General features: G+C 38.9%; 2 protein-coding genes and 1 long non-coding RNA gene across 3 annotated transcripts; all 3 read right to left on the bottom strand.

Moving 5' to 3' along the window:
* Positions 1 to 14,213: 14,213 nt before the first annotated feature.
* On the bottom strand, positions 14,214 to 16,483 carry LOC135218165 (uncharacterized). Its single transcript, XM_064254314.1, has 2 exons — positions 15,415 to 16,483; positions 14,214 to 14,665 (listed from the first exon to the last, which is right to left on the bottom strand). Exons 1-2 carry the CDS (start codon positions 16,481 to 16,483, stop codon positions 14,214 to 14,216), a joined length of 1,521 nt encoding a protein of 506 aa, XP_064110384.1.
* Positions 16,484 to 17,703: 1,220 nt separating this feature from the next.
* LOC135218280 (uncharacterized) lies at positions 17,704 to 18,760 on the bottom strand. Its single transcript, XR_010315273.1, has 3 exons — positions 18,446 to 18,760; positions 18,197 to 18,313; positions 17,704 to 17,719 (listed from the first exon to the last, which is right to left on the bottom strand). It is a non-coding gene; the product is annotated as an uncharacterized LOC135218280 (long non-coding RNA).
* Positions 18,761 to 18,808: 48 nt separating this feature from the next.
* On the bottom strand, positions 18,809 to 23,280 carry LOC135218164 (circumsporozoite protein-like). The gene is made up of 3 exons (XM_064254313.1): positions 23,059 to 23,280; positions 19,947 to 20,091; positions 18,809 to 19,773 (listed from the first exon to the last, which is right to left on the bottom strand). The coding sequence occupies exons 1-3, from the start codon at positions 23,113 to 23,115 to the stop codon at positions 18,809 to 18,811; spliced, it is 1,167 nt and encodes a 388-aa protein (XP_064110383.1). The 5' UTR covers positions 23,116 to 23,280.
* Positions 23,281 to 24,965: the final 1,685 nt, after the last annotated feature.

The raw sequence follows: 24,965 nt of genomic DNA, 5'->3' as shown, positions 1-24,965 counted from the left end.
CCAAATGTTGTATTATCAAAAGGGTACAAACCAAAGAGATAATCCGGGATAACTTGGTCACAAACTAAAACAATATGTTTAACCATAAGAGATACGGAAACTTAGCCATACAGAATCCAAAAACACGTATAAAACTCGATATATTAATTTTGTTGCTTATATTTATTAACAACGTTTTAATTATGAAGGTATCGAGTTGAACAAACCAAGACTTAAATTTAGAACTTTTCCTGTTAATAAGGTGATCTAAATCTCTCATATATTCTCGCAGAATATAGGTGTTGTTTGATTCGTTGTGAAAGTGATTTTCCAGTCTGTCCGTAATATATTTTATCACACTTTTTACAAGGAATTCTATATATGCAGCCAGAAACATCTTTAGGAGAATTTTTTTTTTTACTCTTAACATTAAAATGACTGAAAACAACATTTATGTTGAAAATCTTTGAATTTCTAAAAAATTTTCATCATATGGTAATTTGAGAATGCTATGCTTACTCAGTTCAAGTTTATCATTAGTTAAATAAAATGTTCTAACTCTTTTCCATGCTACATCTACAAAAGTCCTTGGGTATTTACGTTTCAAGGCAATATCATAAAAAGTTTTAATCTCATCGTGAATATGCGGGCTACAGACACGCAGATCCCTTAGGAACATCCCAGAAAAAAAGTAATAGAAAAAAAAACAGAATTGAGCACTTTGTTGGTGATAGGAATAATAATGAACCGAAGAGGCATTAGTTCTTCGATGACGTCATCAACCTAATGTTCCGACACCTGCAAACACTCGGCAGTCCAGGCGTGCCATTTCATCATGCTTTTTTATTAGCATAGCATATTCATTATGAATGTCATTCATATATTGTTATCATCATTGTTATTGATAATATAGGCATTTTACATGATTGACTACATGCCTACGATAATAAATCTAACTTATAGGATCAAACACACACGCAAAGAAACTTACTTAACAAACCATATCTAGAGTAAGTTATGTTACTTAAAACAAAAACCAGGCCACCCCCCCGGTAAATGCCCCTTCTCCCCTCCTTTTTCTTTCCCCTTTCTCTCTCTTATACTTTTCAGTGGTATTCATTCATTACTTAGAATAGACACAACCTCTCTCTCTCTCTCTCTCTCTCTCTCTCTCTCTCTCTCTCTCTCGACATTGATATTAAGACACACTGACGTACACGTTGTATTACTTGTAGTTAAAGTTATCAGTACAATCCATTATCATCCATTGAACAGGAATTTCACGTTCATAGTAAGATTATTAATATAATGGCGTATCCGTTTATGTCCACAAATGCAATTATGCACACGGAACTTATTTAACTTTGTGCATCTAATAATAATAATAATAATAATAATAATAATAATAATAATAATAATAATAATAATAATATTATTATTATTATTATTATTATTATTATTATTATTATATTATTATTATTATTATTATTATTATTATTATATACTGGTCATTAAAATCCCGTATGTCATAAGTTTTTATTTCCTAATTACTCACTGTCAATAATGAAGGTATTTAATTACCTGGAAATCTCATTTTAATAGTAAGGGTGTTTTGTTCCATAATTTATCATTATAAAACAATAATGTAATTATATTGATATCTTTCACGCAAGCACCTCGCACGCACATAGGGTTGGGTGGAATTTACTCCAGAGAGAGAAGAGAGAGAGAGAGAGAGAGAGAGAGAGAGAGAGAGAGAGACAGGAAGCAAGTACCAGATACCATATCGCTTTTGGCCTTATTATCGTTAGTTCATGAGCTCTCTCCTATACGACTTAGTTTTAAAAAAAGAGGAGAAGGAGAGAGAGAGGAGAGAGAGAGAGAGAGAGGAGAGAGAGAGAGAGAGGAGAGAGAACTCTAAAACGAGTCCAGTAAACAGCCGTCGTTGTCAAATAATTACAAGAAATACAAATGTAGTTTTAATCGACTGATTACAGTGACAGACATGCCTCTCTCTCTCTCTCTCTCTCTCTCTCTCTCTCTCTCTCTCTCTTTCTTTGTATGTACACAGACACATATATATGCACACATACTAATGTGCATATATATATAGATATATATATATATATATATATATATATATATATATATATATATATATATATATATATATATAATATATATAATAATAATATAATAATAATATAATAATAATATATATATATATATATATATATATATATATATATATATATATATATATAATATATATATATATACTATATATATATATATATATAGATATATATATATATATATATATATATATATATATATATATATATTATATATTATAATTAATATATATATATATATATATATATATATATATATATATATATATATATATATATATATATATATATATATAATTCATACAGACATGCATTATGCCCATATAGAAAACTCAGATGATTAAATTTGTATATTAATAAGAAAAATCTTTTGCGTTCCAGGTATTCTCATAGTGGCGTTCTGTCACGATCGCAGAACGTTGGTGACAACGACCTGACGTGAAGAAACAACGACAGCAAAATGTCGACCTGTCTCACCTCGCCAATGCAGTGGTGTATAGTATATACTTTTAACCCAGGTCACGACCGCAACGTCGTGTCGTGTAGAAAAAGGGAGTCGTGTTGCCCACGGTGGTCGTATAAGAAGGGCATTTTGCCGTGGTCGAGGAGTGTGAGAGCTTGTATGCTTATGTTTATGTCTTGCAAAGGCTCCAACGAAAGCCAGTGGGTCATATATAGGTCCCAGGTTAATTTCTAAAGTACGTAGATCTGCTGCTAAAGAAAATATCAAAAAGATAAGGTAAGTGTTGACATTCTTCATTCTATACATGTTGAAATACTTGAAAGATTTAAGCTAACCCTAATGAATAAGGAAAGAATATAGGTTCCAGGATAATTAAAAAGTTTCGCAGATCTGTTCCTTAGAAAAATGTCTGAAAGATAAGGTAAATTCCTACATTAGTAGGCTAAGGATGATGAGATATATGGTCAGTTCAATTTAATCCTTATGGAATGATGAAAGAAATCCCAACGGGATTTTTAAAAGGATAATCATTGATTTTTTTTTTCAAGACTTTCACGAAAGGACTTCGACACCTTCGAAGATTATAGATACACACACTTTCTGCTGGAAGCATGTTATTTTCCAAAGTCAAGACCAAATGCATTCCAGCCAAGCAAGGCGAGAGGTGACGACGAAAAGAGGAAGAAGAATGCTGGAAGAAAAGGGATTGAGCCATCGGCATGCATACTTAAGGTTTACGGTAAGAGTGTAAGAGCTTCATCTTCTTGAAGTATGTTCGTGAATTTTGTACACTTTGTTTACATTTTTGTGAGCACGTGTATATGCACACACACACACACAAAAACACATCATCAACACACACACACACACACACACATATATATATATATATATATATATATGATATATATATAATATATATATATATATATATATATATATATATATATATATATATATATTATATATATATATATATATATATATATATATATATATATAATATATATATATGTGTGTGTATTCTATATATACATTATACACACACACACACACATCAACACACACACACACACACATATATATATATATATATATATATATATATATATATTATATATATATATATATATATATATATATATATATTATATATATATATATATATAGTTAGTGTGTATGCATGTATATATATATCGTGTCGAATGATTCAGACGTGTACGTGCTGTCAAAATAAGAAAGAAAAAATAGAAATAACAAAATAAACAAAATAAAATAAGATAATCTCATATGGGGTTAAGTTGGCAAAAGCTATTCATCCATTATAAAGTGGACAACGATATAGCAGATAATAAAGAATGTTACGTTCCTCCATAATTCATGGTACCTTAGGTCAGGTTAGCAAGGAGATCCTAAGGAGGGGAAATTCTCCACCCCAACACCCCCCCCCCCACATTCCCCCTTAAGTCAAGTAATTTTTTGGAACTTTAAATTTAGTTAAGGGAATTTAAGTTAGGAAGTATCCTCGTTTATCACTCATGAATTATGGCACCATAATTTCTTTGTTCCCTCACACTGCACCATAGTTTCCCCTCTATGGGCCCACCTAATTTTCATGCTTGCGAGATAGTAACTAGTGGGTTTGTTAACTATTCCTATGGTCATGATGTCAAATTCGTCAAAATCACATAAAAAAATATATTTTAAAATTAAATTGCACATCCGTCCGACGGTGCAAGTTTATAACTAACCTTTTAAAGTAACCATTACCTTTATTTAGTCTGAAGGTAACGTGGGCACCAGGAATAGAAAGAGGCAAGTTGCAATTTGTTAACAAAGACGAAAGAATTAGTTGGAATTTTAGGAGCATTCCTACCCTCTGCAAAATCCAGTGTTGATTATGTACCACTAAATCTACCGCTAAATATACGTCTGTTCATACAAGCTTCATCGATCAAATCTTTATCATCGCCAAGGATTAAAACGAGAGAGGCAAAAGGGTTGAATGTTGAATACATTCTCATTCCCATTCCCATTCCCGTTCCACCCCTCGCTCCGAAAGGTCAAGGCACGCGATTTATTATAATTTTGACAGGTGTGTTTATTCACCTGTCGGGAAACGGCTTAAATAATTTCGGTATTAAGCGCTATGAAAAAGTAGGAAATTTGAGAAATATGTCCATTTTTTTTTTTTTGTATCCTAAACCGAGGTTGGGATGGTTTTAGCTCCTTAAGGAATACCTGGAAAATCCTCACCATTTCTGTTGAGGGCTACGAAACCCATACATAGTAAATAGGGCTAACGAGTACTTAAGGGCATACACAAGAATGGCGCATGCGCTGTTGAGGAAGGAGGGATCAGGCTTCTGAACGATGCAGGGAAGGAGTAAAGGAAGCTTTCTCTCTCTCTCTCTCTCTCTCTCTCTCTCTCTCTCTCTCTCTCTTTCCTGTTAACTTGCGGGGGTTTGTCATAAGAAGTGATTATTGATCGCTTTGGTAACTCAAGAGATCGAATATATTTTTATAACAAGTAATATACATTGCTAATCAAGGTCTTAGGTGCTTTTTATTGATTTATCGACTATCGTTCTATCGTTATTTGGGAGAGATACCAGGGGCAGCCATGTGCTAGATTCTTTGTTGAGTTTAGGTTTAGCTAAGAGTAGTCAAATGTACTGTCTAGCAGGATTTTTTTTTAATAAACCTGTAGCCGAATTATGAACCATAATTCATGGCCTTTGAGCGTCATATCAAAGAAAATTTAAAATATGGGGCTTCGGCCTAATCAGTGGGATAGTTTATGGGAAATTAGGGCTTTTTCGGAGACGATCGCAGATCAGACCACAAAAATCGTCCAGTTGTGAATCGATAAGACTTTGATGAAGGAGAAATGGCAGGTTTCCAAGATGCAAATTACCACCTACTACCAGACCTGTATATGAATGGCTTGTATTTCAGATTTAGCATTTCCTATTGCATTTCCTTTGTTTATATATTCTGCATTTCCCTTTACCTTCTTTTTCTGCATTTCCCATTTCCCTTTACGTTCTCTCACTACTTAATAAGAACCATATTCTATGGAAGCTTGAATTTCAAGCCAGTGGCCCCTGTGGGCTTGTTCCATATGAATAGGGCTTATCTTCTGAATAATCTTACTATACTATAATGGACGTTTGTCTGTCCGTCCGTCTGTCATTCAATCACAACCAAACGGCTGGTCCGATGGCCATGAAACGTGGCAGGGTTATAGTGGGGAACTATAAGATGGTTTATAATGGGATTTCATCCTACCTCACCCCCTTCCGAAGGGGGTGGAGGTGAGAAGGGATTCCCTAAAACGGGGCTGGTTATGCCCGTAGACTTAGTTACTTTACGTATTTATTTTCACACATAATTTCAGTATACATATGACTTATCATTTGGAAAAGAATACTATAGGGTAAACATCAGTGACATAATAGATAAAAAAACACTAGCTAGTCACTTATATGAAGCTGCGGATGAATATGCTTTTGGTAAGGATTGGCAAATTGCTAGTCATAATAATAATGATACTATACAGCTTCCAGTTTTGATTTCTCTTCACGAAACAACAACAAATGGCAGGCTGTGCCTTTGTTACATAACACTTGGTTCTCTCGGTGTGTGCGAAGAACATCGCATGAGCTAAAGTAATGGCTGGTGGAGATATACTGTATACTTATGTTTTCACTCTCGTAGATTGGTCACGCCATTTTTCTTTTGGATGCCAAGTTCCCTTAACAACCAGAATCATCTCTGAACATCGCTTCCGCATCGGTATATACCTGTGCATAAACTCAGATGAGCTACTAGTCTACATTATTATTATTATTATTATTATTATTATTATTATTATCATTATTATTATCACATGGAAACATCTTTGATGATATATGTGATAATATATAATATATATATATAATATATATATATATATATATATATATATATGTGTGTGTGTGTGTGTGTGTGTGTGTGTGTGTGTGTGTATGTATATGTAGTTTCATTATTTTGGATAATTCACCATATTATTATTATGGTGAAGAAATCGACAATAGGGTAAGTGTAATTATTATTATTATTATTATTGATTCTGAAGGTACCAACTTTCTTTACGAAGAAATTACACCTTTAGAGAGGAAAACTTGTCATGAAAACAGAATTTTAGTCGACTTCAGATGAAAGAATAGGAAACCCCTCTTCTTATAACCTTTGCTCTTTCCTTTGGGTATCCATACCCACATGAATATCGGCAGTTGAGAAATATTCTGAGCCTTTTCACGTCGTGATTCCATTTATATTTGATTCTTGAAAGACACCCATCGAAAACTAAGTATTTTTTTTATAGTCTTGTGGAGGACAGTTGCGGTAGTAAGCATTGAGCGAGATTTACTGTGATTTTATACTTCGTTTTAGTTGTTATTCTAATTCTAATCTGGATTCTGTGCATAATACTGTGCTCACGCCTCACAAGAGAGAGAGAGAGAGAGAGAGAGAGAGAGAGCTTAATATCGTGATTATAATAGTGCGCCCTCATGATTTTATGTCCATCTCGCAGAGAACGTTTAGTCTGTGATTATGCTCTCGTGCACAGAGGAAGAACGTAGATCACCACCCTGACAGGAAAAAGACGCCAGTTATTTTGAGAGAAATTCTCAGTACTTTTATAACCTGATTACGTCACCTACAAAAAACCGTCTGTCTTTCCTTTCTCTGGTTGATTCATCAGCTGAAAACCCTTATGGGCAGAGTTAACAGACTATAAATCGAAGAGGACTCCAAAGGGAAATCAGCCTTCAGAGAGAGAGAGAGAGAGAGAGAGAGAGAGAGAGAGAGAGAGAGAGAGAGAGAGAGAGAATTCGGGGAACGTCAGTAGAAAGAAGAAATGAATGTCCTCTTTGCTGAACGTTCGGAAATCACCCAGAAATTTGTCGTTTTCATCTGTTGCGCAATGAACAATTTTATTTTTCATGATAGTGTATATATTTATAAGTTCTCAGAAAAAAAATGCAGTCGTTTGATTAAGTGTTTTTCATACAGACCAGTGTTTCTTAAACTTTCGTGTGCAACGGGCCCCTTTTATTAAAATTGCTCATGTAGCGAACCCCTTATTATGATAATTTCGCTCCTGGGTTTAAAAGTGTTTTCAGTGTGTAATATATAGTAATAAAATTACTACTGAATTATTTATTAATGGCTTATCTTCAGCATAAAAGTTTACATTTTACTTAAAAATAACTTTCACAACATTATTAATTTAGCAATTTTACACAAAAAGTTTTGCAATTTTGCACACAAATTGAGCCACGTTTTGGCCTAAAAGTTATCTAACTTTTAGGCCAACGACCAAATTATCTTGCGGACCCCTTGGAACAATCCACGGGGGTCCGCGGACCATACTTTAAGAAACACTGATATAGGCTTTTCACTCGTTCTAGAATCTATTCGTTTGTCTATAGTTTTCTAATAATTATAGGAAAGATTCGAATCATATTTTTCCTACGTAAGAGCAACAAAGACATCCCTGGTAATCGGGATTGGCCTCACGGTTAAACTCGATTTTAGAGAGCTAAATAGACATCATTTGCAGATGCCAGTCAACAACTCAAGTGAAAAACGTTTTTCTGTCACATAAATTATGCCTGGGTCCCCTTATTTCTTTCTAGTTCATATTTTTCCTCAAGGCTCAACTACGAAATAACACTTAATATTAAGGCTATTCATTTTAATGATAGTCACGGTTTTATAAATGCCTAAGTTTTTTACATGAAAAACAAGAAGCTTATCATTTATGAAGGAGCAATCAATCGGACTTATTGTGGTTGTCTGTGAAAGAGCTGAGAGAGCTTATAATGAGGGTGTGAAGGAGATCTTGCTTTCTAGTGGCGATGACCTTAGGTGGTGTTCTTCTCTCTAGGCGTCACCACCCTTGAGTTCGTCCACTTGTAGGAGCTGATGGAACCGCTGTATATTGCCCTGAACGGATGGCAGAACTTTTGGCCCAAGCGTTTTTAAGCACACAGTATGGTGAGTCCTTGGTGTTGCCTCAGTCATGTTTTCCAGAGCCTAAGTTGTGTTCAATGGCCTTAGGTCTAGAGAAGTCAGAACTTTGCCACTGGTTCTGTACTTCTTGACAATTATGGCAGCTTAGACCCTAATGGGATCTTTACCCTTTTTGTTTTAAAAAGACTGCTGATTTCATTGCTCGTAAGATCATTACTATTTTGAGATGATTAGTTAGGGTTATAAGCTTTCTTTTTCTTTGGACGAAGCCTGTCCTCAAGGCCCTCTAAATATAGGCTGATTTTATTTAATTCAGTTTTATTTAAGGTTTTTGAGAAGCTACTCTAAGCGTTTTTTAACGTTTGTTGAAGACAATAACCTGCTACCAGCATTACGTTGTTGTTTCTGAAAGTCCTTGGTACTTGCGATGAACTCTTGTAGATATCTACTGTCTTATAGAGTGCTTGTGATTAGGATCTAGCACAGGCATGGATAGTCGGTCTAGATTTTAATGGAGTCTGGCCGGGTGAAACCTGCTGCATTTATCTACAAACCAAGATTATCAGAAATTGGTGGATATTTGATTAATATTGTAAATGAATTGTTAATAAGGGTCTTTGTTGGTGTCTATTACTTATAAAAGCTTTAATAATGTCATTCCAGGTATTCATCAAGGTAGGGTCCATAGACATTTGCTCTATCAATACTAGGGACATGTGATTAGGTCTAGAGAAAAGACTGATGACAAATGCTAGTGATACTACTCTTCTAGCTGTCGTTTGTTCTCCGCGTTTTAAGCCTGTGGTTGAGGAATCCTTGAACAGAGATCTGGTATGACAGTTGATCCAGAACATTTTGCTTTCTAATTTACAATTAATTGGTATGTGAACCCGGCAAAGCCCCATCGACTTGAAATTCACGCCATGAAGGCTAACTCTATTTTAACTCTTATTTCAAGCGTCCGTGATTTCGAAACGACTTTGCTTGCACGTTTGACAGGAGCTAAAACAAATCTGGCTTTGGGTCTTGCACTGCACAAGAGACATGAAAATCGTTTTGAACTGGATGAGAATTATTTTACAGATTTCCTCTGGCGCGTTTCTTCCATGGACCGAGCCAATGCTGGATAACTAATAAGCAAAATTTCTCATCAACCAGATCCGCAGTATGTACATTCGGAGATATACTTCTTCTTATGCATTATTATCAAATTCCTACTATTCCCTTTATTTGAATGACTTATATTCTGTTGTTTCAATAAGTTTACAGATTTTTTATAACGATAAATCATTCTAATTATCATTGTCATGCATTATTGTGTCTTGTTTTGCATTATATATGATTTTAGATGTGTTATAAATGGACACAATTCGCTTTGACAATAACGAAACTATAGTGGATTCACATCAACCGTGCATTTGATGTCTAGGCCAGTCCCTTACGACGCTCCTGATTGGCTGTTAATAAGCCAATCACAGGGCTGGAAACTCTCAGTCTCTCGAGAGTTCACGTGGGTAGGATCTTGCCCCACCTCTCCTGAGGGATACGTTTTTCAAAAATATCCCTCAGGAGATGTGGAGCATACATCCTGCCTATGTGAACTCTCTCGAGAGTGAGACTGAGAGTATCCTGCCCTGTGATTGGCTTATCAACAGCCAATCAGTAGCGTCGTAAGAGGCTGGTCTAGGCATCAAATGCACGGTTGATATGAATCTACTATAGCTTGGTGGCTGGCGCCCTGGGCGGACGCTGAAAGCGCCGCCACAATCCCGGTCTAAAAATTACTACAGTTGTGAAAATTCAACGCCATTTTAAGCCTTAACATCTCAGTCATATAGTATTTTATTTCACAAAGGTAAAACAAAAACAACACACCAGGTTTACAACGGAACCCTACGACGAGCTCTGTTATAAGCGAATTCGCTAATAACATCAAAGTCTTACTGATGAGTAATTTCACGCTCTATTGACTATATCGGGAGGTTTGACAATCTGAGCTGACTCATAGTTGATCTAGGATGGTTTTTGATTAGTTCTTTTTTAACTTGGAGAAGCTTCTCTCACAACTGGCTCAAAAGATGGCAGAGTGCCCCACTCCCCCTCAACATACACACAAACATACACGCTCTCACGCCACTGCGTACAGGACTCGGCACAATCTTCATAGACTATTCCTCAAATCTGTCACTTAAATCTAGCATTATTATTTCCCCACTTTGTGAAGATATCACAATTAAACGCATACGATCAATGTTTTTTCTGTATCGAACCTTCTGTTAGGCGCTGTATCCAGCCCTTGTACTAATTGTTTGTGTTGGAAGAGAACCCAGAAGGACATTAAAGCTTCCACCAGTGGACGTTTTCTGCTCCTGTTCGGCTGGCGTGACCAATTAAAATGCAGCATCGCCAATCTCACATTCTGATTGGCTGCAGAATCGTTGGTGATCTAATGAAAGAAAGTCTACTTCATAGAATATGTGACTACCACTCTCAGATACTACTTGTTATGACACTCCAGTTACTTTCGTTTTAGTGTATTTTGTAAGTAAGTAATTCTATTATTTGCAAACATACATACAAAATAAGCGTTTTTATTGGTAAATATAGAATTATTAATTTATTCTCTCTCTCTCTCTAGATTTTCAGTAGATCATGGAGAATTTAACTAACCCAGCCTGAATTTCCCCTTTGATATATAACAGAGGTTATATCCACGGTTATCATTAGTAGAACAGTTACAGTTCAAGTTTCAATTTACTATTACCAGAAAGCGTTTATTTGGAAGGTAGCAAATAGTCTTAAGTTCTGGTTTCAAATCGGGATTATAGAACAGATTATTGTGAAATGATTGGAACAAATATCGTTGTTTCGAAATGTCTTTTGCTGAAATATGCTGTGCATATTCTTCAAGTTTTGCCTAAATTGTAATAATGTATGTCATTGTTGGTGTGAAAGAGAGAGAGAGCGAGAGAGAGAGAATGAAGGTAAATAGTAAACTTTTCATTCCAAATATTGTAGATAGATTGTCAATTATGTCTACTTTCACTGACGGTGTTTTTTCTTAATCCTTAATTGATAACGATATTTTTAGTAATTATTATATTTATATAAAATATGTTAATGTACTTGGAAGGCTAGCAATCATCATGAAAATCCTGGTCAATGTGCAGTGCTTCTATACGAAAAGAAAGGAAGCTAGTTTTTACTCTATAGTTCTTTATGATTATTATAACTCGTAATATAATTTAATTGTAATAATTATATTAATAATGACAATAATAATTCATACTCAGAACCATTTGTGCAGGCCATTTAAAATCCTCATTACATCTTTAGATTTCATACTGATCGTTTAAGAAAGATTTCAAGTACTTCTTATATATGACGTATTTTTATTAGCAAATGAACACGTTCTACTTATTCTATCAAAGTAAAGGTTGAGTACAAAAATTTAATTTTGAATTCAGAAGATTCCTGTCTGAAGTATCAGCAGAAATCTTTCTGTTCATAAAGGTTTGTGAGAATATTATTTTTTTTTTGTTTTATTGATCAATGTTTTCAGATCAAAATATCAACATTGTAAATTTGGACATTGGGAATTAACTGTTTAAGAACGTTATTCATATGTTCTGTATTTGTTTCAAAAGTGTTAGTGATTTTGAAATTTGGCCGATAAAGGAGTAGACATATTTTCCATTGGTTCAATGGCATTTGATTGTTTTTTTTCCTTCTTTTTTTATATTGTGAAATCAATATTTTCAAATAGATAAACCAAATGATAAAGAGTAGTGAACCGTGATTTCGATAAGATTTGTTGAAAAGGTTGAAATAAATGTGTGATCTTTAAACATAAAAATAAGTTACAGTAAGACTACAACAACTCTCGTATTTTGCATAAAAGAAAGATTTTTCGGAAAAATAAGTGTCCATCGTGCCAAGATTATTTAATATGATTTAACATAGCAGTTTCATGAATTCAATAGTAATTCATGACAGAAGGAGGATGCACCTTTATTTTATTAATCAATTAGTACGTGTAATAAGTTTTTTTTACAGAATGCACTTTAAAAAACGAAAAACATTGCACCCTAAAGGCATAATTTAAATGTGTTGCCCTTCATGTCTCTTCCTCACTAATGAAAGATCATAGAGTATACTCGTAAGTGTGAAAACGGGAGAATAAAAACACTGAAATATCATGTTGTGAATAAAAGTATAATACACATATAAAAGCCTTAACACAGTTTCGTGAGTGATTGCTTCCTTACTCAGACGAGTATACAGTGCGTGATATACAAGTTCATTTACAAATGTGGGACAATGACGTAATAATATTGCCAAGAACAAATTAGTAAAAAAGAACATAATAGAAAACAGAATCACACATATGTATCTTCAAATCAGCGCATTTAGTTTCTTGTACAGAACTATTACAAAGTGGGTAAAATGAAGCATTTGCTGTACACAAGGCATAATACATTTAGTACTCTTAAACTTTAAGATTCAATGCCTTCTGATGATTGTAATCTCCTTGATCATCATTGCCGTTCTGATACTTTGGATCCCAATTTTTATGAATTTCCCGATGCACTCCATCCAGATATTCCAGTTCCTGCAGATCCACCAGATCCTCTTGAAGCCCCGAATCGCCCAGATGATCCAGATCACCCTGAAATTCCTGATGCACTTCCTCCTGATCCTCCAGATGATCCTGATCCACCTGAAATTCCTGATATACTTCCTCCTGATCCTCCAGATGATCCTGATCCTCCTGAAATTCCTGATATACTTCCTCCTGATCCTCCAGATGATCCTGATCCACCTGAAATTCCTGATGCACTTCCTCCTGAACCTCCAGATGATCCTGATCCACCTGAAATTTCCCTGGATATTACTTCCTCCTGATCCTCCAGATGATCCAGATCCTCCTGAAATTCCTGATGCACTTCCTCCTGATCCTCCAGATGATCCAGATCCTCCTGAAATTCCTGATACACTTCCTCCTGATCCTCCAGATGATCCAGATCCTCCTGAAATTCCTGATATACTTCCTCCTGATCCTCCAGATGATCCAGATCCTCCGGAACCTCCTGATATACTCCCTCCTGATCCTCCAGATGATCCTGATCCACCTGAACCTCCTGATATACTTCCCCCTGATCCTCCAGATGATCCAGATCCTCCTGAACTTCCTGATATACTTCCTCCTGATCCTCCAGATGATCCAGATCCTCCTGAACCTCCTGATATACTTCCCCCTGATCCTCCAGATGATTCCAAGTCCTCCTGATTCCGATGCACTTCCTCCTGAAATTCCTCCAGATGATCCACTCCTCCTGAAATTCCTGATCAGTCCCCCTGATTCCTCCAGACCTGATTCCAGATCCCTTCCTGATAAATTTCCTTGTGTATACTTCCTCCTGATCCTCCAGAATGATCCAGATCCTCCTGAAATTCCTGATTACCTACTTTCCTCCTGATTCCTCCCCAGATTGATCCAGTTCCTCCCTAAATCCAAGATCTTCCTCCTGATCCTCCAAACCCATAACCCTGATGCTCTCCTGATCCTCCGATGAAATTCCTGAATCACCTGATGCCTTCCGCTGTTCCTCCTATCTCCTATGATCCTGATCCTCCTGAAATTCCTGATATACTTCCTCCTGATCCTCCAGATGATCCTGATCCACCTGAAATTCCTGATGCACTTCCTCCTGATCCTCCAGATGATCCTGATCCGACCTGAGTAACTGCCCCTCTGCACTCCTTCCTGATCCTCCTAGATTGATCCAAATGATCCACCTGAAATTCCTGATGCACCTTCCGCCTGATCCTCCAGATGATCCAAAGATCCTCCTGACTTCCTCCCGATGCACTCCTCCTGATCCTCCAATTGACCCTGATCCTCCTGAACCTCCTGATGCGCTGCCACCTGATCCAGCAGATCCACCAGATCCTCCTGATCCTCCAGACCCTCCTGAGATTCCTGATCCACTGCCTCCTGAGATTCCTGAACCTCCTGACCCTGCAGATCCTCCTGAGGAGCCACTTCCACCTGTACCTCCACCTTGGGAGGGGAAAATAATAATATTACTGATTATCATCTTTATCAGTTATGTTTAATAATGTTCAAGAAAAAGGTTCATAATTTCTTGCTGTGTCTGGGAAATAATTAAGTTTTATCTTGTGAACACTTTTATTTTTATGTGTATGTGATTATCATCAAGATTCACATGCTCTCTTTTTATCCATTTGTATTCTGTAAATGTTTAATGTGATTAGTAAAGTACTCGATATGTACATTTATTTGTTCCGAAAATGATATTGTTAATATTAAAATGCCAAGAAAACTGGTTTGAAGTGGGAACCATTTGATTTAAGTATTTTCAGAAAGGTGAAAAAATATTTATAACAAATATTTCAAAATTTCTGTTTGAAATGGAACTCATCCAAGGTATGAAGCTTTTTCCTTAGATGAAAAAGGGGAAGAAAAGCAATATTGCACATGCAGCCTAGCTTACAGTGCGCTCCTTTGAATCTCATGTTGCTGCTTTTACTGAGATAGCATAGTACCGGGGGAACATGCATGAAGCTATTCTATTGACTCTTAGAAAATAATCAAGATTAACATAATTAACCATTTTGACTCATACTTTATGAACTTATATAAACAAGATATTAGGCAAACAGAATGAACGAAATTAGCACTTCTGTATTGTTTTCTGGTACTGAAAAATCGCAGTTAATAGTAGAAGTAAAATACTTAGTTTGACTCACTTAGATCTTTTCAGTACTAAAAATCGAAAGCATATTTACCTCCGGATGACCCACTCCCTCCTCCAGAGCCTCCAGACCCTGCTCCAGTTCCTCCAGACACTCCCCCGTTTCCTCCTAAATCCCCTGCAATTCCTCCAGTTCCTCCTCCACTTCCTCCAGAACCGATAGCTCCTCCAGATCCGCTTCCAGTGCCTCCAGAACCACCAGACCCTCCTGCAGCCCCTCCAGAACCTCCTCCTGCCCCTCCAGACCCTCCTGCAGCTCCTGCAGAACCTCCTCCAGTTCCTCCAGATCCAATTCCAATTCCTCCAGCCCCTCCACTTCCTCCAGCACTACCTCCACTCCCTCCAGATCCTCCCCCTGCCCCTCCAGACCCTCCTCCAGCTGCTCCAGAACCTCCTGCTCCTCCAGACCCTCCTAGAGCTCCACCTCCTGTTCCTCCAGAACCACTTCCAGTTCCCCCAGATCCTCCGCTTCCTCCAGCGCTACCTCCACTCCCTCCCGATCCTCCTCCTGCCGCTCCAGACCCTCCTGCAGCTCCTCCAGACCCTGCTCCTGCCCCTCCAGACCCTATCCCTGTTCCTCCAGAACCTCCTGCCCCTCCAGGCCCCCCTGCAGCTCCTCCTGAACCGCCTCCTGCTCCTCCAGACCCTCCTGCAGCTCCTCCAGTTCCTCCAGCCCCTCCACTTCCTCCAGCACTACCTCCACTCCCTCCAGATCCTCCTCCTGCCGCTCCAGACCCTCCTGCAGCTCCTCCAGGTCCTGCCCCAGCTCCCCCAGAACCTCCTGCACCTCCAGACCCTGCTCCACCTCCTCCAGATCCTCCTCCTACCCCTCCAGACCCTCCTGCAGCTCCTCCAGATCCTCCTCCTACCCCTCCAGACCCTCCACTGCCAGCTCTCCAGAATCCTCCTGTCCCCTCCAGACCACCTCCTCCTACCTCCCCCCTCCCAGAACCTCCTCCAGATCCTCCTCCTACCCACCTCCGAGAACCTCCCTCCAGATCCTCCTCCTGCCTCCCAAATCCAGACCCTCCTGCAGCTCCTCCCCAGACCTCCTCCCTACCCCTCCAAGACCCTCCGGCCCCATCCTCCAGAACCTCCTCCATACCCCCTCCAAGAAACCTCCTCAGATCCTCCTCCTAACCCCTCCAGCCTCCCCCTGCCAGCTCCTCCCAGATCCTCTACCCCTCCAGAAACCTCCTCCAGAATCTCCTCCTGGCCCCTCCAGACCCTCCTCCTGCTCCTCCAGAACCTCCTGCCCCTCCAGAACCTCCTGTCCCTCCAGACCCTCCTGCAGCTCCTCCAGAACCTCCTCCTACCCCTCCAGAACCTCCTCCAGATCCTCCTCCTGCCCCTCCAGACCCTCCTGCAGCTCCTCCAGAACCTCCTCCAGAACCTCCTCCTACCCCACCAGACCCTCCTCCAGCTCCTCCAGACCCCTCCTGCAGCTCCTCCAGAACCTCCTCCTACCCCTCCAGACCCTCCTGCAGCTCCTCCAGAACCTCCTCCTACCCCTCCAGAACCTCCTCCAGATCCTCCTCCTACCCCTCCAGACCCTCCTGCAGCTCCTCCAGATCCTCCTGCCCCTCCAGAACCTCCTCCAGAACCTCCTCCTACCCCTCCAGAACCTCCTCCAGATCCTCCTCCTACCCCTCCAGACCCTCCTCCAGATCCTCCTCCTACCCCTCCAGACCCTCCTGCAGCTCCTCCAGATCCTCCTGCCCCTTATAACCTCCTCCAGAACCTCCTCCAGAACTCCTCCTGACCCCTCCAGAAACCTCCGTCCAGACCTCCTCCTGCCCCTCCCGAACTCCCCTCCAGAATCCCTCCTACCCTCCAGAACCTCCTCCAGATCCTCCTCCTACCCCTCCAGACCCTCCTGCAGCTCCTCCAGACCCTCCTCCAGATCCTCCTCCTGCCCCTCCAGAACCTCCTCCTACCCCTCCAGAACCTCCTCCTACCCCACCAGACCCTCCTCCAGCTCCTCCAGAACCTCCTGCCCCTCCAGACCCTCCTGCAGCTCCTCCAGAACCTCCTCCTACCCCTCCTGCCCCTCCAGATCCTCCTCCAGAACCTCCTCCTACCCCTCCAGACCCTCCTGCAAGCTTCCCGCCCCAGAACCTCCTCCTGCTTCCCTTCCCAGAACCGCCTCCTAGCCCCTCGCCTGCCCCTCCTGAAACCTTCCTTGCAACTCCTCCAGAACCTCCTCCTGCTCCTCCAGAACCCTCCTCCTTCCCTCCTGCCCCTCCATGAACCGCCTCCTGCCCCTCCTGAACCTCCTCCCTGCCCCTCCCTGAACCCTCCCTGCGAAACTACCTCCAGTCTGCCTCCAGATCCTACTGCTGCTGAAACAAAGAAAAATTATTTTCTGAGATTTATTCTAGTATTAGCAGTTTTAAATATATTAGTGCCCATCCCCTATCCACACACTTGGATATGTTTGTGAATATACATACAAACACACACACGTGTGTGTGTGTGTGTATGTGTATCATATATATTATACATAAAAACATATATACATACATATATACATTTTAATGCGTATTCCTCGTTTGAGAGAGAGAGAGAGAGAGAGAGAGAGAGAGAGAGAGAGAGAGAGAGAGAGACTTGACTATATGTATTTCGATCCAGTGGGTGATGTATTCTTAATAATATATTATAATCTTGTAAATATGAAACCAAATCAGGCCTGGAATAAACATATTTTACCATACATCATACATGTTAAGTTTGATGAGGTTGCTTACGTAAAGTTAAGTTTTATGGTATATTTCAAATTTCGAAATGGTATAGAAATTGCAATAGCTTGCACCTACTTGGCACGCAACACACGCAGCCTCTTTTGCATCGTCCCTGTTGAGATTCGCCTACATTGCACTGATTCCTGCATGTACCTCCGGCTTGAAAGCAACGTTTTTTCTGCCTGCACCCTCCTTGATACAGTTTAAAAAAGGACGTTTTTTTTAAGAGAGAGATTCATTCATTTTCACTTGAATATAAGACAAAGATATCTGTTTCAGTATTTTGCAGTTTTTTTTTTTTTACCAAGCTTCCTGGTGACTCACCTTGATTTGCTGCTAAGATGCAACATTTGCATGATGTTCCCCTTCCACATTTATTCAGAGTCCTTCTGCAGTCGTTAAAGAAGGTATCTCGGCATTCACCTCCTTTCCTGGAGCACTTCCAAGTACGTGCGCATATTCCACTGGCTACTACTCCTGAGGTACCACCGTCAGCTGCTCCCCCTGAGGTACCGCCACCTGCTCCTCCGCTTCCAGTTCCTCCAGCAGCTCCTCCTCCTCCTCCTCCTCCTCCAGAAGCTCCACCACTACCAGCTCCGCCAGACCCTCCTGCAGCTCCACCAGAACCTCCTCCTGCCCCTCCTCCTACCCCTCCAGCTCCTCCAGAACCTCCTCCTGCCCCTCCTCCTACCCCTCCAGTTCCTCCTCCCGCCCCTCCAGCCCTCCTGCAGCTCCTCCAGAACCTCCTCCGCCCCCTCCAGACCCTCCTGCAGCTCCTCCAGAACCTCCTGCCCCTCCAGACCCTCCCCCAGCTCCTCCAGAACCTCCTCCTCCTGCTCCTCCTCCCCCAGCTTGACCACCAACATGTGAGTTGCCAAGTTTTCCTCCAATACAACAGTAACAGTCACTTCCACATGTATTCAAAATACTGTCACAGTTGTAAGAGTTGGCTACATTTGCACTGACACATGCCTCACCTGGCTGGTAGCACTGAGAGGTCAAGTCACAGTAGCGCCACTGGTTATCGTTTCCGGAAGCAATTTCTGCACCAGACACAAGGTTACCAGAACCTCCGTTTGCAAGTTTGCCACCAACACAGCAACGACAGTCAGAGCCATCACAGTTGTTGTAAACATAATCGCAGTTGAAGACATTTGCAAGTTCAAAATGAACGCAGTGGCCACCCATTTGCTGACACACCGAATTTGTAGGACAGGTTTCTCCTTGTTTATCTATGACAACCTCAGAAATGCTTATCCATGGCACGACGTTCGTGTATTTATTATGTTCCAAATCTGGCTTTTCACCATTGTTCTTGTCAGGTTTATCTTTGCCTTTATTAGGCTTTCCATTATTGCCATTGCCTTTCTTCTTTTTCTTCCTTTTCTTTTTCTCTTTACGATCTTTACCATTCTTTTTACCATTTCTGTCTTTATTTCTAACTATTGGTTTCCTTTGACCAGTGCCTTGTTTATTAACATTCTTCACTTGAGAGCTGGATTTTCTTTTAAATGCTGGTCCCTTATTTGGTATTTTCTTTCTGTTCTCCGATGATTTGCCTTGGGGACCCCTTTGTGTCTTTTGACTTTTCTCCTTTTCCTTCTTCTGATTCTGCTCTCTTCTATCTCTGCTTCTCTCCTCTAATAACGTTCCTATAAAAAGAAAATGGAAAGGAACAATAAATATCCCAGGAGTTCTATAACAATGTATAAGAAAACAGCAAAAAAATTAAAATATGATTCTTAATGAAGTAACATGATCACATAACAATGAGAAGAAATGTTGAAAAGATGGGAAAAGGGTGACAGATAAAGATAGTAGATACCTTTGGACTTTTGCACGTTGGGGAATGCTCTTACATTCCTCACTGGAAGAAGGGGGTCAGGTAAGCCTAAGTTCTCAGGGAAGAACTTAACAAGTTTGGATTCCTCAGGAACTTCATCTACTTCTTTCTCAGCAGATGCAGAGGCCTGAAATAAGGATAATAGGATAGTGTAGGATTATAGTTATAGACGTATAGATAAGGATATATGAAAGGTCAAAATAATCCTAACCAGGAGTAGCAAGTAATGACTATGGGATACAAGCATAATAGAGCGGAGAAATAAATGAAGAGAACAGAGTAATTACAAAATGTAGAAGCTAGTGGAGAGCAAATCAGTGGATGCCAATTACTTTGAGTCAGCATTTCACATCAATAATGTTATACTCCTGCGAAGAGCATATTTTAATCTGTCATCATCTACTTATATTCTCTTAAGTATGACAGTTATTACCTAATAGCTCTCTCTCTCTCTCTCTCTCTCTCTCCTCTCTCTCTCTCTCTCTCTCTCTCTGCACGTAAGAAAAAGGCGTGATCCGACCTCTTGCTAATTCGGGCCGCATGTTAAAATCTACGGTCAAATAGTGTTGTTTCACCAACGAAAATTTAAATAAATGCGATACATTTTATTATAAATAATTTTTCTGTAATATTTAACATGCACATTATTTATTTTTTACATTTTCATTCTAATGATTAAATCATAAATATCATATCCTAAAATTCCTGTATCTTTAACTCTAGGTGAAACACGTATTTTAGACTTCTTAGGCTTTCCCCGAGTAAACGAAAATGAAATCATGGACAGCTACCAACTTTTTCTTTCAGCAGATTGTTTTTATACTCTGTGACAAGCTCTTTTCCTTGTTTGTAATCTCAGGCAAATGACGAAAGACTTCGGCAATGCAAATAGAATATAGTTAAAGATAAAACAATTATAATTAATGTTCTGGAAACACTAATGGAATTTGGTCCAAGCCTCTATACATGCAAGCAATTTTTCCACTGGTGCAGAATTGTTAGACGTATCTCCAGATGAGTCATTCCTTTGAAGAAATAACTCATATAATTCCAAGATTTAATTCAAAGGCTCACATAACTGAATTCAATATACCGTATCATATGTGCAGATTCAGCATAAGTAAATTCAGTTGTCACGCATAAGAATACTAAAAATTAAAATGAAAACTCCAGTAATTCTTAATGTTTAACATTTCGTTTCGCAGTCTGCCGTCTTCTTGGCCAGCATCCAATGTGATTCATCTTGGGAGTTTCTGTTCCTTTGTCTTGCAAATACTATTACAATATGCTTCCGGCATTCAACATTTGTATGCGTTGTCGCGTCTGCACGATGTTTCTTTGTCCAAAGTTTGGACGACGAAACTGTTGTCTAAAATTCGGTTAATGCAACACCGAAGAATTAAATAAATGACCTTAACATAGACAGAAAAAAGAAGCGGCAAGAATACGTACAAATACTAAATTACTGATTTGGGAGGTAATGCAATGGCAAATTAAAATTTAGACTGTTTCAGCTTCTTGCCTCTGTAATAAGCAAAGTCACATCTGCAGTCACTGATCAATGTTTAGCACAAATTGATACAGCTTCAAATATGGGTAAAAAACAAAGAAAACAAAAAATGAACTCGGTTGAACAACTGCGATTAGTTGTCCCAGGAAGCATTAAGCTAATGTGGAAATATGCTAAATCCCTCGCTGGAGTGAATAAAGGTACCCAATTTATGGCAAGTCGAAAATGGGTCTGTAGATTCTGAATTTAATAAGTGATCGTGTTATGTAAAAACACCGGGAGAACCTATATACTGATGAAGATGTCCACTAGAATTGAAGAGTTTCATATCGATAAAAATATACCTTTAAACAAACTTCAACTACTATAATGACGCAAGGTTATTTAAAATGGCCAAGAAGATTCAAAGATATTTTCATAAAAGTTCAAAGAAGAGTATAGTGTTCAAGATTTATTCGCGCAGGTACTGAACTTCGTTTTGCAAAACAATAACGAGCTTCCAGTTATCATATCTTGTGTTTATAACGAAGGGCCTTTGCTATTATTTCCTTCCTGATTTAAGGACTTGCCCTGGGAGAAGAACGGTTTTGTTTGCGTCCTAGTCTTATCCTAGGCAGCATATTTTGACGAATACAGGTAGACAAATTGGTACTGTCTTACCTGTATATCATTGAAAATTGCGACTTTTTCTCCTCCCCATTCGGTCTTACCCAAACCAGCCTAAACGAAACGTACTTGTACTTTCTTTGATACCAGGATCCAAAGTGATACTAGTAGGACTACCTCTAATCAGTATACCTACAACTTTCACCTCCATAAAACTGTCCCATTTCCCTTCCATTTCTACATAGTACATCTACTATGTGGCTGGGTCACTAGCAAGTTGTATCCATACACGCGTTTCTAGCACCGAAGACCCTTGCGCATTCGTATAGGTCTAGCAATATCTTTCGGAAAAAAAATTTGATGAATAAGGATAAAAAAGGATTGGAAAATTACCTGAAATTTAACGATGTGGCATCACTGCCTCTCATGGGAGAAATTATCATGCTTAAAAACTACACACACGCACACATATATCACGCACATATATATATATTATATATATATATATATATATATATATATATATATAATATAATATATATATATATATATATAATATATATATATATATATATATGTATGTATATATATATACAATCTTGCAATGTTAGCCACAGCTATTGTGCCGCCATCATGCCAAAAGCAATCAACCAGTTCCTCCAGCGTTCTTGAGCTTTTGTCGTCAGAAAGACCAGCGGTTTGCAAGCAGCCTCGAGAGGATGTCAGTCAGAACTGTACTTTCATTTGATCTAAATAATCGCACATAATTTCTCGGTGTCGTTTTAGGTAATGAAGCAAAAAAAAAAAAAAAAAAAAAAATGAATACTGCTTTTGATGTGCGATTCCCTGGCAGCTAGGAACAGTAGTTGCTAATATTAGCCATATAGCACAGAGTTCATAATTTCTGAGTTGAGACCCTGTTGTCTGGTATTAGGTGTTAGCAAAATATAAACAAAAAATAACGTGTTTTTAACTTACAAGTACCCCTACCATTAGTGGTAGGGCCAGGAAAAGCATCTTCGCCATCTCCTTCATGCTGACTCCAGATCAGCATCTGCTATAGCTGAGAAAATCGTGTTTACACTCAGTGGTGATGATAATATTAAGCAACAAATCTTGAAGGAGTATAACTTGCGCCCGTTCGACGAGACTCGCAGCAGCTGAGTCTAGAGAACGCTGCACTTTCGAAGAGGGAGACAACCTGAGTGGTAAGCGATATTTCTATATATCCCGAACCCGTCTGGTTTGACAGGTGTTCGGCTATAAATAATTTCCACCTCCTCGGGATTGCGTGCTAAGCGGAAGCCTTCTTGATTTTATTCAGCCATGAAAAGTTTTCCAGAAAATGGTAATGAATCCCTTTTTATATAGAATATATGCCTAAAAAAAATCTAAGAGTACAGATGAGTGGAGAAAGTTTCGTGCAGTCGACAAGCAAATTTTCACACTACTTCCGCGTACGAAACTAGGTTCCGGTCTGACAAGTGATAGATAGCGTTTGCGTTGTGTAATGTTTTAACACGCGATCTCTTCAGGAAATATCAGGAACACCGGTGGCTCAATATCTAACCTATCGAAGCTGAACGTAGTTTTTCGTTAACGCTGCCTCATCAATAAAGTTCTGTTGAACTTTCAGTCTGGTATTGAGTGAAGAAACAATCTACGTTATGATTCGTTGGTTTCAGATAACGATGTTTTTTTCGTCATGGAGAGAAGAGAGAGAGAGAGTGGCCATTATACATGGAACTGTGTATCAACAATGTTTTCTTATTTGTGTGGGGAACTGTAAAAATAAATGTATTGAATTGCATAAGCAATTTCGACTTTTATAACTATACACTAATCGGCTTATAAGACTGAACTTGGGACTAGTTGCTTAGAGAATGCACGTCATCTCGACTCATTGTGCTTCAGTTGTCTATTGATAAGGTTTTCATGAGTTTGTACCTTTCTTCACTAATGTTTCTTTGAAACATATTTATATGTAAAGGGAATCAAGTAAGTAAATTTAATAGAATTAATTCTACATCGACCGATTTTCTTCTGAAAATGATATGTTCAATAAATCTTTACAAAACAGTCGAGAGAAGCAATACAATTTCAGTCTAGCTTCAGATATCTTAGATTTAAGGAAAGATTTAACTATAATTCATTCGAAAAAATATTCAGCAAGAGTTCTGCACGATATTACAATAAACAATAATTACTTTTGTAATTCTGGCTGAAACTAGTTGCAATTTTGATGGCAAATAGTTTCAGTTACATGCTCAGCCAGCCACATCAAAATGTAAGAATGTATTGTTTCTTGAATATTTGTCTTCTGTTATCGATGCATAAACAAAAACAAAAAAACTATTATTCTTTCAAGTCTTAACTGTTGTCTCTCAGAGATGAGTTTGCTAGTAATCACTTTAGAATTGATTACATCAGCGGTATGAGTTTGTTAGTCTACTCTCTGTCCTGATATTCCTAGAAGCGTTTACATCAACAGTGTGATTTTGTTAGTCCTACCCTCTGCCTTGGTATTCCTACGTAAACGTGTTTACATTAGCAGCATGCGTTTGCTAGGTCTATCCTCTGCCCTGGTATTCCTAGAGGTGTTTTCATCAGCAGTATGAGTTTGTTAGTCCTACTTTCTACCTTGGAATACCTAGAATTGTTTACATTAGCACCATGAATTTCTTAGTCCTACCTTGTGCACTGGAATTCCTAGAATTGTTTACATTAGCAGTATGAGTTTTGTTTTAGTCCTACTCTCAGTCCTGATATTCCTAGAAGCGTTTACATCAACAGTGTGATTTTGTTAGTCCTACCCTCTGCCTTGGTATTCCTACATAGAAGTGTTTACATTAGCAGTATGAGTTTGCTAGGCCTATCCTCTGCCC

Source organism: Macrobrachium nipponense, chromosome 9, assembly GCF_015104395.2.
Source record: "Macrobrachium nipponense isolate FS-2020 chromosome 9, ASM1510439v2, whole genome shotgun sequence".
NCBI lineage: Eukaryota > Metazoa > Arthropoda > Malacostraca > Decapoda > Palaemonidae > Macrobrachium > Macrobrachium nipponense.
Note: the sequence above shows the minus strand (reverse complement) of the source record. Positions and strands in the feature narration are given on the sequence as shown.

Excerpts from the sequence above, each read along its gene's own strand:
- LOC135218165 (XM_064254314.1), bottom strand. The coding sequence starts at position 16,483 with ATGGAGGAGGTTCTGGAGGATGGGGCCGGAGGGTCTTGGAGGGGTAGG. Across the intron at positions 14,666-15,414 it reads AGGGAGTGGGTCATCCGGAG|GTGGAGGTACAGGTGGAAGT; the intron begins GTAAATATGCTT and ends TCCCCTCCCAAG.
- LOC135218164 (XM_064254313.1), bottom strand. The coding sequence starts at position 23,115 with ATGAAGGAGATGGCGAAGATGCTTTTCCTGGCCCTACCACTAATGGTA. Across the intron at positions 20,092-23,058 it reads CACTAATGGTAGGGGTACTT|GCCTCTGCATCTGCTGAGAA; the intron begins GTAAGTTAAAAA and ends TCCTTATTTCAG. Across the intron at positions 19,774-19,946 it reads CAACGTGCAAAAGTCCAAAG|GAACGTTATTAGAGGAGAGA; the intron begins GTATCTACTATC and ends TTCTTTTTATAG.